This window comes from Myotis daubentonii, chromosome 12 (assembly GCF_963259705.1).
Source record: "Myotis daubentonii chromosome 12, mMyoDau2.1, whole genome shotgun sequence".
Lineage (NCBI taxonomy): Eukaryota > Metazoa > Chordata > Mammalia > Chiroptera > Vespertilionidae > Myotis > Myotis daubentonii.
In genome coordinates, this window is record NC_081851.1 from 38,059,474 (window position 1) to 38,075,038 (window position 15,565).

At 39.5% G+C, this 15,565-nt stretch overlaps 1 protein-coding gene, 1 non-coding gene and 1 pseudogene across 13 annotated transcripts in view; all 3 read left to right on the forward strand.

Moving 5' to 3' along the window:
- The first annotated feature begins 51 nt into the window (after positions 1 to 51).
- Positions 52 to 2,394, forward strand: LOC132213242 (elongation factor 1-alpha 1-like; annotated as a pseudogene).
- A 6,091-nt stretch (positions 2,395 to 8,485) lies between these two features.
- TRNAG-CCC (transfer RNA glycine (anticodon CCC)) lies at positions 8,486 to 8,556 on the forward strand. The gene has a single exon. It is a non-coding gene; the product is annotated as a tRNA-Gly (tRNA).
- A 301-nt stretch (positions 8,557 to 8,857) lies between these two features.
- Positions 8,858 to 15,565, forward strand: part of TIA1 (TIA1 cytotoxic granule associated RNA binding protein) — a 31,152-nt gene continuing 24,444 nt past the window's right edge. For 2 of the 12 annotated variants that reach the window (XR_009447923.1, XR_009447922.1), the window contains exon 1: positions 8,868 to 9,129. Coding sequence is in view for 7 of the 12 variants with exons in the window: in XM_059659516.1 (XP_059515499.1) it covers positions 9,104 to 9,129 (26 nt within the window). In the remaining 5 variants the exon portion in view is untranslated. Of the gene's footprint in view, positions 9,130 to 15,565 lie in introns of all 12 variants that reach the window. The other 10 variants (XM_059659516.1, XM_059659522.1, XM_059659519.1 and 7 more) reach the window with 7 other exon arrangements.

Genomic DNA, 15,565 nt, shown 5'->3' on the forward strand with positions numbered 1-15,565 from the left:
TTTGCCAGCACCCTGACACCTCCGTTCCACCCATCCCTCCAGGAGCTCCAAAAAGTCTACCCTACTTCAAGGAGACACCAAAGGCACCGGAGGAAGCCCGCCCAGCTCTCCTTCCTTCCCATCTGTTTGGATGAAACACCTTATTTCTTCACTAAGGTCCTCTTTTGTCCCTTTAATCACTCCCTCTCAAACAACGCACACAGCTAATCCCTGTCTAAAACAGACCAGTGGAGCTCCAAATAACTTACTGAGTGATCGCTACTAGGATGTTCCGGGGATTGCTGGGTAAGAGATGAATGGGCACATGATGTTATGTGAAAGGGAAAATGAGGGCGACCTGGGATGGGCTCCAAGGTGAAGGAAGTGAAAAGAGTGTAACCCATATATATGGTGGAACATTATGCAAAGCATTAGAAAGAATGTAGGACCTGTAACTATTGTCCTGGTATTGTTAGGCGAGAAAATTGGTGGCTGAGTGAAGGTTACTATACGATCCCATTTCCGTAATTAAAATACCCCACCCATCCAGCCCCCCAAAAAGAAAATAAAAATCAGTATATGAATATGAAGAACAGTACAGGTAGAAGGAAAACAAGTATAAAAGAAAGGTTGAAGCTTTTTCGCAATGGGTTTGCCACCAGAACACAGATGTGGTGAAGACCATCACTAAATCCAAGCCAAAATGGGAAAGGAAAAGACTTATTTCAACTTCGTCATGAGTGAACAGGTAGATTCTGGTAGGTCTACCACTACTGGCCATCTGATCTACAAATGTGGTGGGAATGACAAAAGAACGATTGAAAATTTTGAGAAGGAGGTGGTTGAGATAGAAAAGGGCTCCTTCAAGTACGCCTGGGTCTTGGATAAACTGAAAACTGAACATGAGGGTGGTATCACCATTGACATCTCCCTGTGGAAATTTGAGACCAGCAACTATTATGTGACCATCATGGATGCCCCAGGACACAGAGACTTCATCAAAAACATGATTATCAGCACATCTCAGGTTGACTGTGCTGTCCTGATTGTTGCTATTGGTGTTGGTGAATTTGAAGCAGGTATCTCCAAGAATGGGCAGACCGGTGAGCGTGCCCTTCTGACTTACACACTGGGTACGAAACAACTGATTGTTGCTGTTAGCAAAATGGATTCCACTGAGCTGCCCTACAGCCTGAAAGATATGAGGAAATTGTTAAAGAAGTCAGCATCTACATTAAGAAAATTGGCTACCACCCTGACACAGTAGCATTTGTGCCAATTTCTAGTTGGAATGTTGACAACATGCTGGAGCCAAGTACTAATGTGCCTTGGTTGAAGGGATGAAAAATCACCCGTAAACATGGCAATGCCAGTGGAACCACAATGCTTGAAGCTGTGGATTGCATCCTACCACCAGCTCATCCAACTGACAAGCCCCTGTGTCTGCCCGCCTAGGATGTCTATAAAATCGGTGGCATTGGTACTGTCCCTGTGGGCCTATTGGAGAATGGTGTTCTTAAATCCAGCATAGTGGTCATCTTTGCTCCAGTCAACGTTACACTGAAATAAAGCCTGTTGAAATGCACCATGAAACTTTTAGTAAAGCTCTTTTTGGGGACAATGTGGGCTTCAATGTCAAGAACGTGTCTATCAAAGAACTTGGTTGTGGCACTCACCATTGGAAGCCGCTGGCTGCTCAGTTCAGGTGATTATCCTGAACCATCCAGGCCAGATTAGTGCTGGATATGCACCTGTGCTGGATTGTCACAGCTCACATTGCTTGCAGATTTGCTGAGCTGAAGGAGATCAACTGTCATTCTGGAAAAGAGCTGGAGTATGTCCCAACATTTTTTCATTCTCGTGATGCTGCCATCACCGATATGGTTCCTAGCAAGCCCAGAGGGCTTCTCTGACTATCTTTCTCTGGGCCGTTTTGCTGTGGGTGTCATCAAAGCAGTGGATGAGAAGGCAACTGGAGGTGGCAAAGACAGCAAGTCTCCCCAGAAAGCTCAGAAGGCTAAATGAGTATTATCCCTAATATCTGCCACCCCAGTCTTAGTGGTGGAAGAGCGGTCTCAGAACTGTTTATTTCAATTGGCCATTTAAGTGTAATAGTAAAAGACTGGTTACTGATTATAATGCATCATAAAACCTTCAGAAGGAAAGGAGAATGTTTTGTGGACCATTTGGGGTGTGTATGAGGGGGCAGTTTTAAAGTTATTAGTTTTTTTAATTAGTACTTTTTAATGGAAACAACTTGAGTAAAAATCTGTTGCAGATTTTTTTGAGAGAGAGAGAGAGAGAGAGAGAAGCATCAATGTGAGAGCGAAACACCTGATTGGCTGCCTCCTTCTGCTTGCCCCCTACCAGGGATGGAACCCACAACTGGGGTATGTACCTTGCCCAGGAATCCAACAGGCCAATTTTCTGTGCACAGGATGGTGCTCAACCAACTGAGCCAGCACACGGGCCAGGTCTGTCACAGAATTTTGAGACCCATTAAAACAATGAGAAACGTGTGTATGTGTGTGTGTGTGTGTGTGTGTGTGTGTGTGTGTGTGTTTGTGTATGTGTGTATTTAATTTATTGATTTGAGAGTGAGAGAGGAAGGGAGGGAGAAAAACATTGATTGGTTGTTCCACTTATTTATGCATTCATTGGTTGATCAAACCCACAATGTTGAAACTGGGTGGGATTTTTTTTTTTTTTTTTTTGGTCAACACTGTAACTTTCTATGTACTACTTAAGTAAAAGACTTAAGAGTTGCCCATAATCTATTTCTGATGTTATATCTGCTGATACTTTAGAATTGGATAATTCTGTTAATGTTTTTTTTCTGTTAATGTTTTTTCTGGGTGGGAACTTTGCTTCTTTTCCACTTTGTCTTAAGGGGCGGAATCTGGTTACATAGCAAAAGCTATAGAAGGGGTTCTGTTGGTGCAACACTAAATAAGGTTAGGACAAATAAGCAAAGAGTAACTAGTTTATAAAGGTCAAATTCTGTTATATTAAAGTCTACAGGTTGCATATAAAATGTTGTAGTTACATCAATATTGAATAAATTTGTTGGTATGTAAAATTTTAGTTAATTGTGAATTCGTATTTACAAATACTGAGGTAGTTTAAAGAACCTAAAATGAGGTTTAAATAGTATTGAGCGCTGTCTTGCTACAGTTAATTGTATCCAGATTCTAAGGAAAATCAATTATACTGAAAAAAAAAAAGAAAGAAAAGTTGAACTTGGAGAAAGGAAATAGAAAATTCAGTGCAAAAAAACATTCATTTACTGGACAAATATTTATTGAGCTCCTTCTAAGTGGCAGGAAATATTCTAGGTGAATGAGAAAAATCAATGAATAAAACCGATTTTAAAAAATATTTATTCTAATGAAGCTGACATTCTAGTGAAGGGAGACAGATGATAATTAGAGTATATAAGCAAATTATGTAATATATAGAATGGGGTATGAGAAATGGGAATGGGTTGCAATTTTAAATATGATGGTCAGGGTAGTAGGCCTTATTAAGTCAGATGCCATTTGAACAAAGCTTAGATCAAGTGAGGGGAGTGGACCAGGCAAATATCTGGGGAAAGTACTTTCCAGGCAAGAACATCTGGTGTGTTTAAGGAACAACAAGGAGGCCAGTGGAGCAGAGTAAGGAAGAGAAAGTGGAAGTGTTAATGGAACAAGATGCAAGTCATACAAGAAAGAAACACTTCTACTTAAGAACATGAACATACAAAGATGAAGTCCTCTTTTGCACTACATCTAGAATTACAAAGAAAGAACTATGTGTGTCTTTTACTTTCCTATTTTCAAATTACATTATGTCCACAACATCTCAATGCATTAAGCCTACTAGGCCCTCAATTTCTGTTGGTTGATTAGAATTAGCCATGTAAATCACCTTAACAAGTATCATATTTGGAAAATTTCATTTCTGCTACTGAAACCTTGGAAAAGAATTTACTGAAAGGACACAGTGAAGAAATAATGTAAAAGACTTGTAAAGTGAGAGAAGTGGGAGGTGGATCAAAAAGGCTGTTGTATTCTGCACTCTTGGCCTTTTAAAATAATACTGCCACTGAAATTCAAAAAGATGTTTTTATACGTATTTATTTATTTATTTATTTATTTATTTTTGGTATAGCAAAGGTGGAGATTTATTGAAGAATAAATACAGACTCCCACATGGGGAGAGGGAAAGAGTACCACAGAATGGACTCCCATGTAGGGAGGGGGAAAAGGGTCTATACGTATTTATTTATTTATTTTTATTGTTCAAAGTATTACATATGCCTCCTTTTTAAAAAGATTTTTTTTAATCATGGGGAAAATATTACCTCATATCTGACGGGTAATAACCAGGTAATATAACAAACATTTATTTAAGAGCGTTGCTTAAAAAAGCAGTCTCCCTAGGAAGCAAAACACTAAGATTCTCTCCTTCGGCAAACTCTAGCTCAGCTTCTCTCCCAGTCCTCCTCTGGACTAGGCCTCAACTTTGGCCTATAAAGATGAAAAAAACACTGACAGTTTCTAACAGCTCAAAGCGGCCTCCTTGGGATAGCCTTAGCACCCCTTAAAGTGCCTGTCTGAGAAAACTCAAGGTTCCCCAAATTATTGACTTTTTGTCCCACCTGACACATGAAGATAGAGCCCTGTGCTACAATCCCCAACACCCCACCCCCTCCCTTCTTGATTTTTGTGATCTTTCACTTCCCTGACTTTACTGGCCCCTGCTCATCCCCGTCCCTATTTCTTCATTCTCCCTTTAAAGGACCCAGTCACTTCTGTGCAAATCAAAGTTTAGTTCATACTGTATGTACTCTTTTCCCCATTGTAATAGTATATTATGATTAAAATTTAAATTTTAGTGTCTGCCTTTGTTTATCTTTGACAACACTCAAATCTATAATTCTGTCTCTGCTCCGTGTCTTTTTTCTTCTTTGAAACTGTCTTGAAGAAATTCATTTTTATAGCATCTTATTTCTTCACATCTCATTTCTTTCGTATTCTAAATAGTCTCCATATTAATTCTGTCTTAGACAAGACAGGAAATTCAAAAGTGATATAAGAAAATGTAAACATATTTGACTACATAAAAAACATTTTAAGATGGCTAAAGAGAGAATTTTAATTATACAGAAATAGAATAATCAGTTATAAAAATATACATACCAGCCCTAACTGGTTTGGCTCCGTGCAGAGAGCATCGGCCTGCGGATTGAAGGGTCCTGGGTTCGATTCTGATCAGGGGCACATGCCCGGGTTGTGGACTCGATCCCCTTGGGGGTACGCAGAAGGCAGCAGATCAGTGATTCTCTCTCATCATTGATGTTTCTATCTCTCTCTCCCTCTCCCCTCCTTTCTGAAATCAATAAAAATAAAAAATTAAAAATATATATATATATACGTACCAGAATGATTATTGCAACATTGTTTGTAGTATTAAAAAAAGGAATAACCTGAATGTTCATCAATACTATTTATGATTATTTACACAATTTAGCATTGAATAAACTGTGGCACATTCATTCTATGGAATATTTTGCAATTATTTAAAAATTAATTAGATCTGTATAAGTTGAATTGAAAACATCTATAATGTACGTTTAAGTTAAAAAAGAAACTTGCAAAGTAATACCCATAGCATAACCACATTCTTTTAAATAACAAAAAATAAACAAGTACTTATATACATGTGCATCTAAAGTAAGATGCATATAAAGTAAGATGTGGAAGCTTATAGACTAATCTGTTAACATTAATTACCTCAAGAGAGGGAAAATGAGGAAATAATTAACCTTTTCTTGTTTGCCTATTTTGTTTCACTTGTCACAGTGAGCATGCATTACTTTGGCAACTTTAAAACTTAATCAAGTTTTCAGCCCTGACTGGTTTGGCTCAGTGGATAGAGCATCAGCCTGCGGACTCAAGGGTCCTAGGTTTGATTCTGGTCAAGGGCATGTACCTTGGTTGCGGGCACATCCCCAGTGGGGGTGTGCAGGAGGCAGCTGATTGATGTTTCTCTCTCATCAATGTTTCTAACTCTCTGTCCCTCTCCCTTCCTCTCTGTAAAAAATCAATAAAATATATATTTAAAAATAAATAAATAAATAAAACTTTAATCAAGTTTTCAACAAAACATTATTAATAAATATAATATCCTATATAATAAAAGGCTAATATGCAATTGACCAAACGGTGGAATGACCAGTCACTATGATGTACACTGACCACGACGGGACAGACGATCAATGCAGGAGCTGCCACCTGGTGGTCAGTGCGTTCCCACAGGGGGAGTGCTGCTCAGTTAGAAGCTGGGCTTGCCAGTGGGCTCACAGCTGGTGAGCACAGCAGCGGTGGCAGGAACCTCTCCCACCTCTGCTACAGGCAAATGGTAAGGAGCAAGGGCTCCCGGCCTGCAAGAGCCTCGGACTGGGAAAGGGATGTCTGACTGCCAGCTCAGGCCCGATCCCCTGGGGGAATTGGGCCTGAGCCGGCAGATGGACATCACCGGAGGAGTCCCGGACTGCAAGAGAGCGCAGGCCGGGGTGAGGGACCCCCCCCCCTCCCAGTGCACAAATTTCATGCACCAGGCCTCTAGTATAATAAATAAAACAATATTTAATAGAGTTTTTAAAGCTCTATTAAATACTTCTGCTATATCCATACAATGGAATTTTATTTTACTTGGCTAAAAAAAAGGAATGAAGTATTGATGCATGCTCCAACATGGATGAACAAAAAAGCATAATGCTAAGTTAAAGAAACTAGTACCAAGAAACCAAGTAACAAATGACTACATACATTACTGTATGATTCCATTTACTTCAAATGTCTAAAATAGGCAAATCTATACAGTCAGAAGATTAGTGGGCTGGAGAGTGGGGTGGGATGGGGAATAGGGAGTGACTGCTAATTGATAAGGGTTTCCTGTTTGGGGTGATGAAAATATTCTAAAATTGATTATAATGATGGTTGCAAATCTCTGTGAATACACTAAAACCACTAAACTGTACTTTAAATGGACAAATTGTAAATTATGTGAATTGTATAAAAAAGCTGTTAGCTTGGCTGGTGTGGCTCAGTGGGTGAGCGAGACCCATGAACCAGGATGTCCCTGTTGGATTCCCAGTCAGGGCACATGCCCAGGGTAGCAGGCTCACTCCCTAGTAGAGTCGTGCAGGAGGCAGCCAATCAATGATTCTCTCTCATCATTGATGTTTCTATCCCTTTCTCCCTTTCCCTTCCTATCTTTGAAATCAATAAAAACATATATATTTTTAAAAAGCTGTTAGAAAATACTATCCACCATTAACATTTGTTTTATTCATCCTCAAAAAACTATTTTATATCTTTAAATAAAATCTAAAAGATGTGCCACAGATTCCAAAGACAAATTCAAAAATGGAGATACAAAAGTATCATAGTCTAAAGGAACTACTTCAAAGATGACATCACATTTTTGGATGTGCACAATTGCCTATGTTTAATAAATATTTCACATAGCTTATTAAATGCAGTACGAAAATGCCTAATTAGTCACTAAACCACATTTCAGAGCCCTTATTTTTCTGCCTCCCCTCAAAAAGGACTGAAATTTATGTATCTTCTGACTCATTTGGTTTTAGAGTTCTTATGATTAATTTGTATTAAATAATTATTGGAAAATATTTTCCAATGTACATTGAGTATGCCACAAAAATGCAAATAAAAAGAAAAATTCAGCAATGATCTACAAATAATTTCCTGACTCTCAAAAATCTAGTTAACACAAGACAAATTTTTCTAATGAAATTCTTACTTTTAAAAAAATAGGTATACATTATAGCTTTTTATTTTTTTAATTAAAATTATTGGAGTGACACTGGTTAGTAAAATTGTGTCCACCACCCAAAGTCAAATATTCTCTCACCATATATTTGACCCCCTTTACTCTTCACCTCCTCCCCCTTCCCTTTAGTAACCACCATATTACTGTCTATGAGTTTTTGTTTGGAAACTCTTACTTTTTTATTTATTTATTTTTAAAAAATATTTTTATTGATTTTTTACAGAGAGGAAGGGAGAGGGATAGAGAGTTAGAAACATCGATGAGAGAGAAACATCAGCTGCCTCCTGCACTCCCCTGGCACAACCAAGGTACATGCCCTTGACCGGAATCGAATCTGGGACCTTTCAGTCCGCAGGCCGACGCTCTATCCAATGAGCCAAACCGGTTAGGGCACTCTTACTTTTATAAATAAAAAAATATTTTTAATTGAATCTGTAATACTATTAACAATAAAAAAATACTTAAAAATATGAGACTTTTCTATACAGAAAAAAATAGAAACAGCCATTCAATTTTATTTGGGAAGATAAATTTCTTATATCAACGAAAAATAGCAGGTTATAAACGCTTAGACTTTTGTTTTTAAATAAATAAATCATCCTTTGGGATCGAATGTTTACTTTCATTTAGTCCTAAGACATTTCAGCAAGCTTAGCTTCCAGTGGCGCCGCTGGTGTAGTGGTATCATGCAAGATTCCCATTCTTGCGACCCGGGTTCGATTCCCGGGCGGCGCAGCCTTTTTTAGTCTCGCTATGAGATAACTTGAGTCTATTAAACCTTTCTTTTTCCCGAACCATTTTTAATTTCTAGGAAAATTTTTATGTCATAATTCACTGTTGAAACATTCGAAACTGGAGAGGGAAGACAAAAAAGTTTCAAAAGGCAAAAAGCAAGTCCTGAAATAGTTAAGCCTTACGCCTGCGCAGTCGGAGAAACTCCTAAGGTCGGGTGGAGGGGCGTCTGCGCAACAAGTGAACCTATGGGTTGAGGTGCCGCTTGGCGGCCGGAAGGTTGAAAGTGCAAGATTGTTCTGCGCATGCGCAGCCCGGGTCACTTCGCTGGCTGCTCTGAGGCTCCCGGCTCGCCGCCATCTTGTATTGGGGCTTCATTGTTCGTGCTGGGCCGGGCGGTTTAGTGTAATTGCCGCCGGAGAAGGAGGCGGGATAACCTCCGGTCCGCCGAGAAATCCCGCTATTCTGCAGCCAGAGCCACTCAAACGTTTTGGGAGGTAGTAAAGGGTAGGGAGCTGGACCCAGAGGCGCCGCCGCGACAGCAGCAGCCATGGAGGACGAGATGCCCAAGACTCTGTGAGTCTGAGGCAACCATGAGGGGGGGCGGGATGGTGGTCGCCCCGGAGGGAGGCCTCGGCCCTTCGCTGCCCCCTCGCCTATGGCCCTCGGTGGCCGCCGCGATCCCACGATTCCCTCCCCTTAGCGCACACCTGAAGGCTTAGGGACCGACGCCCGGGCTGTGAGAGGACGAGGCGGAGGCAGCGGGGGGCTCGACCCTCGGCACGAAGCCCTTCCCTGGACGCCGCAGGGTGGCCTTTGGCCTCGCCGCGGCCCGCGGCGCGCTCGGGCCCGCAGACGGGAGTTTTCATTCAAACCTCTCGGTAGTCTCGGCGAGCCTGCCTTTTGTCCCAGGCCTGCCTCCTCCTCTTTCCCGCCCCCGCCGCTTCAGTAACCCGTTTTGATCTTTCACAGCCAAATCCCTTTCATTTGCCTTTGATTTCCTCCTGAAACTCTTCCACCCCCCCCCCCCCAATTAATTTTCTCGAGGCTGCTTGTACTCGTTTTCTGCGAGTTAAACTTTATTCTCGCAGTTGCCTACGGGGGGCAGGGGGCGGGGGGGGAAGAAAAGCCAAATGCTTTTTCTTTGACCTCTCTTTGGATTCGCTTCGATAACACTTCCTCCCCCAACCAAAGAGCCGAAACCCGGACACCCCAAGGATTTGGAAACTGCTTTTGAAAATTGGAAATCTCACCCGGAGGTGTATGCTGCCCGAGGGGAAGTGGCTCTGATGCGTTTTTGATCATCGTTCGCTGCTGTTAGGATTGACGTGTTGCAGAAGGAGCAGGCAGCCCTTTATGAAACAACGGTTGATAAATACCTTTAGCGTCTATTCGGTCCCCTCGGAATTTTTACAGTTAGTGTTCAGTGGTCTCAGCGTGGGTATTTTCTTTGTTGGGTGGTTCCCGCCCCCCACAGCATCCTCCTTTGTTTTTCAAAGTATGTTGGGAGAGTTGGTTCTGTCATTGTTACTTTTCTGGAAAAGAAGAAAAAGTCTTGACGAGTATTTTTTTTACAGACCTTTTTGTTTGAATTCTTGAAATACCGACAGTTTGAGAGCTCTATGCGTTAAAGACACAATTTTAGGTTTCTTTCTGCAACTCTATGGACATTGGAGTTGTTATGAAGTACAGTGCAGTTATTGTTTTCGCCACCAAAAGTTTCTGTTTTGTTATCTGTATGAGAAAGAATAGTCACACTTGTTTTAATAGATTAAACTTTTTCATAGTTTACCTGATAATGTTAGTTACCTTAAGAATCTTTTTAGTAGGTTGCAGCAATTAGTGCGTGACCTTTGTTTGTTGTTGTTTTTGTTTTGTTTTTTGAAAGATTGTATCTGTAGGTGAATACTCGCTAGAAAACTATTGGCCCATAGAGTTTATGGAAATCTTTTTTTCCTCTGGCCTCTTTGCCAGAAGTTTGATATAGCCAACAGCACACACAATGCTCATCTTTTATAATGTCTTCAAATTTAAGATTCTTAGATTATTTCAGATTTTTCAATTTCAGAAACTGCCAGAAATATCTGGGATCTTAACCTTTTTAGCATGTTGATTTGGGAATGTCAGATAATGAAGACAACTTCACCTTTTTCAGGCCATTCTACAAAAGCAGTGCAGGAAACCAACCATTGCAGGAGGAATAATGAAGGAAGCTTTATTCAAACAAATACTTAGAGTGCTTATGATTTGCTAGGTTCTGTGTAAAGTGTTTTACCTGTTTGTTTAATCCCCATCAGAACTCTGCAGTAAATGGGTCCATTTTGCAGCTGGGGAAAAGCTAAAGTCACCCAAGGTCATAAACTTTTAGTTCATTTTTCTGCAACTCTTACATCCTCAGCTCTTTTTTAAAAAATATATATTTTATTGATTTTCCACAGAGGAAGGGAGAGGGACAGAGAGCCAGAAACATCGATGAGAGAGAAATACCGATCAGCGGCCCCCCACCCGCACGCCCCCCGCTGGGGACGCGCCAGCAACCAAGGCACATGCCCTTGACCGGAACCGAACCGGGACCCTCGAGTCTGCAGGCCAAGGCTCTATCCACTGAGCCAAACCGGTTCTGGCACATCCTCAGCTCTTAACTCTTACATGTATGACTTATTTTGCCATGTATACTTCGCTAGGAACACCCCATCTAAGAATCTTTTCCCCAGAGTAGTCCAAGCTCTAACGTGTCCTACTATTATTTCCTCTGCTTCTACAACCTTCAAGCAAAGCTCCCATTCTTCCAGTGAGCCCAATCTAATTAAATATGAGTAGCTGCTAACCCTAAAATTTTCCCAGCAGTGTTTTTACTTTTAATATAAAATGTTTGTTTTAATGACCCTGGAAGTCAAGGACTTTTAATGTGTTTATAGCACAGTATCTGATTTGTGGTAAGTGGTCAATAAGTTTGTTTTAAAAACTGATACAATTCCAAGCAGTGAACCCAGATATTACTCATTCTTGGAGGTAAGATATCGTCTGAATTTCAGTATCATCCATGGCACCTAAATGGCTCAAAGCAAGCATGTCAAACTCAAAGGCTAACACGGGCCAAATAAACAAGGTTTAAGTTTATGTGGGCCACAAAAAAACAAAAGCTTCAATTTTCATAGAAACATAGGTTTATTTTGATAGAGACATGCTGAATACTTGTACAAAGGGCTGAAATAAATGAGTAATCATTAACATAAAATAATAGAACATTTTAATAAAAATTATATTTTTCTTGAACATTAACTTACTAGACAGCGAGTAACTGCACAAATAAGTGTAATGCAAATAAACCTATTTTTCTTGTTCTCCAAAAGTGAAATATTTCTGTTGTGCACACCAAACAAGTCAGTACGAGACTAATGACGTGGCAATTGGCTGCTAAAATATTCACTGTTAGTATTAGTGGAGAGAAGTGTAGTAATCAGTCATTATCAACGTTGTAGTTCGTTATTAATGTATAACAGGATATTGTAAAAATTAAGTTACGAAATTTTTATTAAAACGTTTCTTACATACCATTATATTGGCTGGGCTGCAAAAATACTCCTTGTGGGCCATATGTGGCCCACGGGTTGCGAGTTTGACATGCTTGGCTCAGAGAATATGCCTTCATTTCCAACAAATGAGTGTTCAGCATTACCTTAAGTTAGAAATTGCCAATATTCAATTTCTTGTCAGCAATACTTTGGAAATATATTGTGAGAAGTGGGTGGATTCTGGAGATAGTTTGAAAGTAGAGCAACAGCAATTACCAGTGGTTTGGATGTGGGATGTGAGAATGAAGTCAACAATAAGTAGATTTACCAATGTGTAATTACAGTCATTTAAAATGATAGCTTGTTGCAAAATATAAGTAAAAATGAGAACAGTTTTGAGATGAATATGTAGGATGTCTTCAGGCATACTATTAGATACATTTGTTCAAGCTGGTTTATATATAGTCTGATCTCCAAGTGAAGGTAGTCATAGCTGATAACATAAAAGGGTTTCAGCTATCATACAGACGATCCTTTGTGAAGAGTAGACAGTTGTTTAATAGTAAAGTTAGGATGCTGGTGTAGAATATGTGTGTGTGTGTGTGTAGGCAAAGGTAGGTTTACAATCCATGTGGGAATAATACAATAATTAATAAGTATTAGCATACTCACAACTGAACACCTACTTTTGCCTATATAAATGCTTATATATAGATATAAGCATTTACTCTTCTACATAATTTCATAATTAGTAAAAGATGCACCTTTTCCCCCAAACTAAAGTAATTCAGGCAAAATGGGATAATTTCCTAGCAAACTGCAAATATCCAAAAGTAATTCTGTGAGTACAGTTATCTCTTTAAAGATATTTATAGAGCGTTTACAGTGTTCCAGGCAGGGTTCTAGACTGTAGATATATAGTATAAATAAAAATTTCTTTATCAGATTTATCATTAGCTAAAAACCTATTTATGTTTTTTATTAAAATTTTCACAGAGGCTTCGTATCGAATTCTGCACTTCTTAATAAATTTATCTTTATTGTTTAAAGTGTTACAGATGTCCCCTTATTTTCCCCCATTGACCTTTTCCACCTACATTTTTATCCAATAACTAGAGGCCCGATGCACGAAATTTGTGCAAGAGTTAGGCCTTCCTTCCCCCGGCTGCCAGCACTGGCTTCCCTCTGGCACCCGGGACCTGGGCTTCCCTTGCAGGCCCAGCTTCGTCCAGAAGGTCGTCTGGAAGGACGTCCGGTCTAATTAGTATATGACGCTTTTATTATTATAGATTGTGGCTCAAAACAGCCCATCACAGCTTTCTGTTTTGTAAATGTTTTCTTCAGGTTAAATTTTCTAGAGCTGTAGTAATATAAACTAATATATGTTTTAGAATCCAGTTTTATAACCCTCTGAACTTAATTATCAGCTTCAAAAATATATGTTAAATTGATATAAAATTCTATCTCTGGCAGAATGGCAAGTTTTCATTAATAACTTTTTATTCTGAAAAATTTAAAACAGAAAAGTAACAAAAAAATAGTACATTGAAGAGTTAAGTAACTTTTGTGTGGATTTACCCATTGCTAATAGCCAAATATTCAAAAGTAATTATGTGAGAATGCAGTTACCTTTTTTTCTGAACCACTTGAGAAAACATCATTACACTTTAGGCCTACTTTACCATATATTTTCTAAGAACAAGGGCATTCTCTTACATAGCCATGATATAATTTTTATATTAAGATGACTACATTGATACAAATTTTGTTGTTGTTAATCCTCACCTGAGGATATTTTTTCCATTGAGTTTTTTTGGGGGGTTTTGTTTGTTTGTTTTTTGTTGTTTTTTAGAGAGTAGAAGGGAGGGAGAGAGAGGGAAGTATTGATGTGAGAGAGACACATCTACTGGTTGCCTCCTGCAAGCACCTAGACCTGGGGCTGAGGATTGAACCTGCAACCCAGGTATGTTTCCTTGACCCTGGAATCGAACTTGAGGCCCTTTGGTGCTGATGCTCCAACCACTGAGCCACAGGGGCACGGTGATACAATATTTTTAACTGATATACAGTTCATATTCATTTATCCAGTTGTCCAAGGAAGACATTTTTTATTTTATCTTTAAAATTTTTATTGATTTTAGAGAGAGGGAGAAAAAGAAACATCAATTTGTCACTCATTCACACATTCATTGGTTGATTCCTGTATGTGCTCTGACCAGGGATCTAATCTGAAACCTTTACCTGTCTGGGATGATGCTCTAACCAACTAAGCTATCCAGCCAGGGAGGAAGGCATTTCTTAGTTCATTAAAGTCTATATGCCTTAAAGTTAATTCTCTTGTCTTTACTTTCCATTCTGCACAAGGTTAGTATATGATCTCTCAGAGGTGATATAATGTGGGATACTTCAATCCATGCTGCTAACAAGAATTCCACATAACAGCTAAAAGGGACATTTTAATGTTATTCCCCCCAAAATATTTTGAAAAATAAAAACTAACAAATGTAAGAAAATTACAATTTTGTTTAGTAGTCCAGTAGACATAATAGGGAACCTTGGCTTGCAATGTTTGTATCAGTCAGGATTTTCTTAAATGCAAGCAGCAAAAAATTTTAACCATAAAAGGAATTTATTAAAAAGATAAAGGACACCCCCTGGCCAGTGTTTCTCAGTGGTTTGAGTGTCAGCTGAAGACCAATTTCTTGTTAAGGGCACATACCTGGGTTGCATGGTCAACCCCCAGTCCCAGTGTGAAAGAGGCAACCAGTCAATGTTTCTCTCACTTTGATGTTTCTCTTTCTCTCTCTCTCTTCCCACCACCTCCCCCACCCTGCCTCCCACTCTCTAAAATTCAGTGGAAAAAATATCCTTGGGTGAAGATTAAAAAAACAAAAACAAAGATAAAGGACACTACCAAAATTTGTAGGAAGGTTATGGAACCTGTCTTGGAAAATGTTCAGGAAAGGAAACTGCCAGGCCATAGTCCTAATCAAGCCACAGGCCATCCCAGAAAAGATACTAGTACTGAATCCACTGAGGATCAAATTCACTGACATGGGACTCCATTGCTATTTGCCACCAAAATGGATTCTCTTCATGCTCTGCTTCTTTAAGCCCTATAGGTTGAGGACTGGTATCTCTAATTGACTTAGTCTAGATCAAATACAAAAAAAAGATTATAAAACCATATCTAGGCTTTTCAGCTTCTATAGAGAAGTCAGGCTCTGCCTTAGGATGAGGATTTTTCTAAAAATAGGAAGATGTTTGGTGGTCAAAAAATGAATCCTCTAAACATGGTAACTTAAATTCATACCGTTTATGGGAAATCTTTTGGTAAGTTGTTTAGTATGAAACAACTAAATATTTATATATGAAATTGAGAATTGCTGGGCCAGAGTGCCTCAGTGGTTGAGCGTCGACCAACCTATATACCAGGAAGTCAGGGTTTGATTCCCAGGCAGGGCACATGCCCAAGTTATGGGCTTGATCCCCAGTAA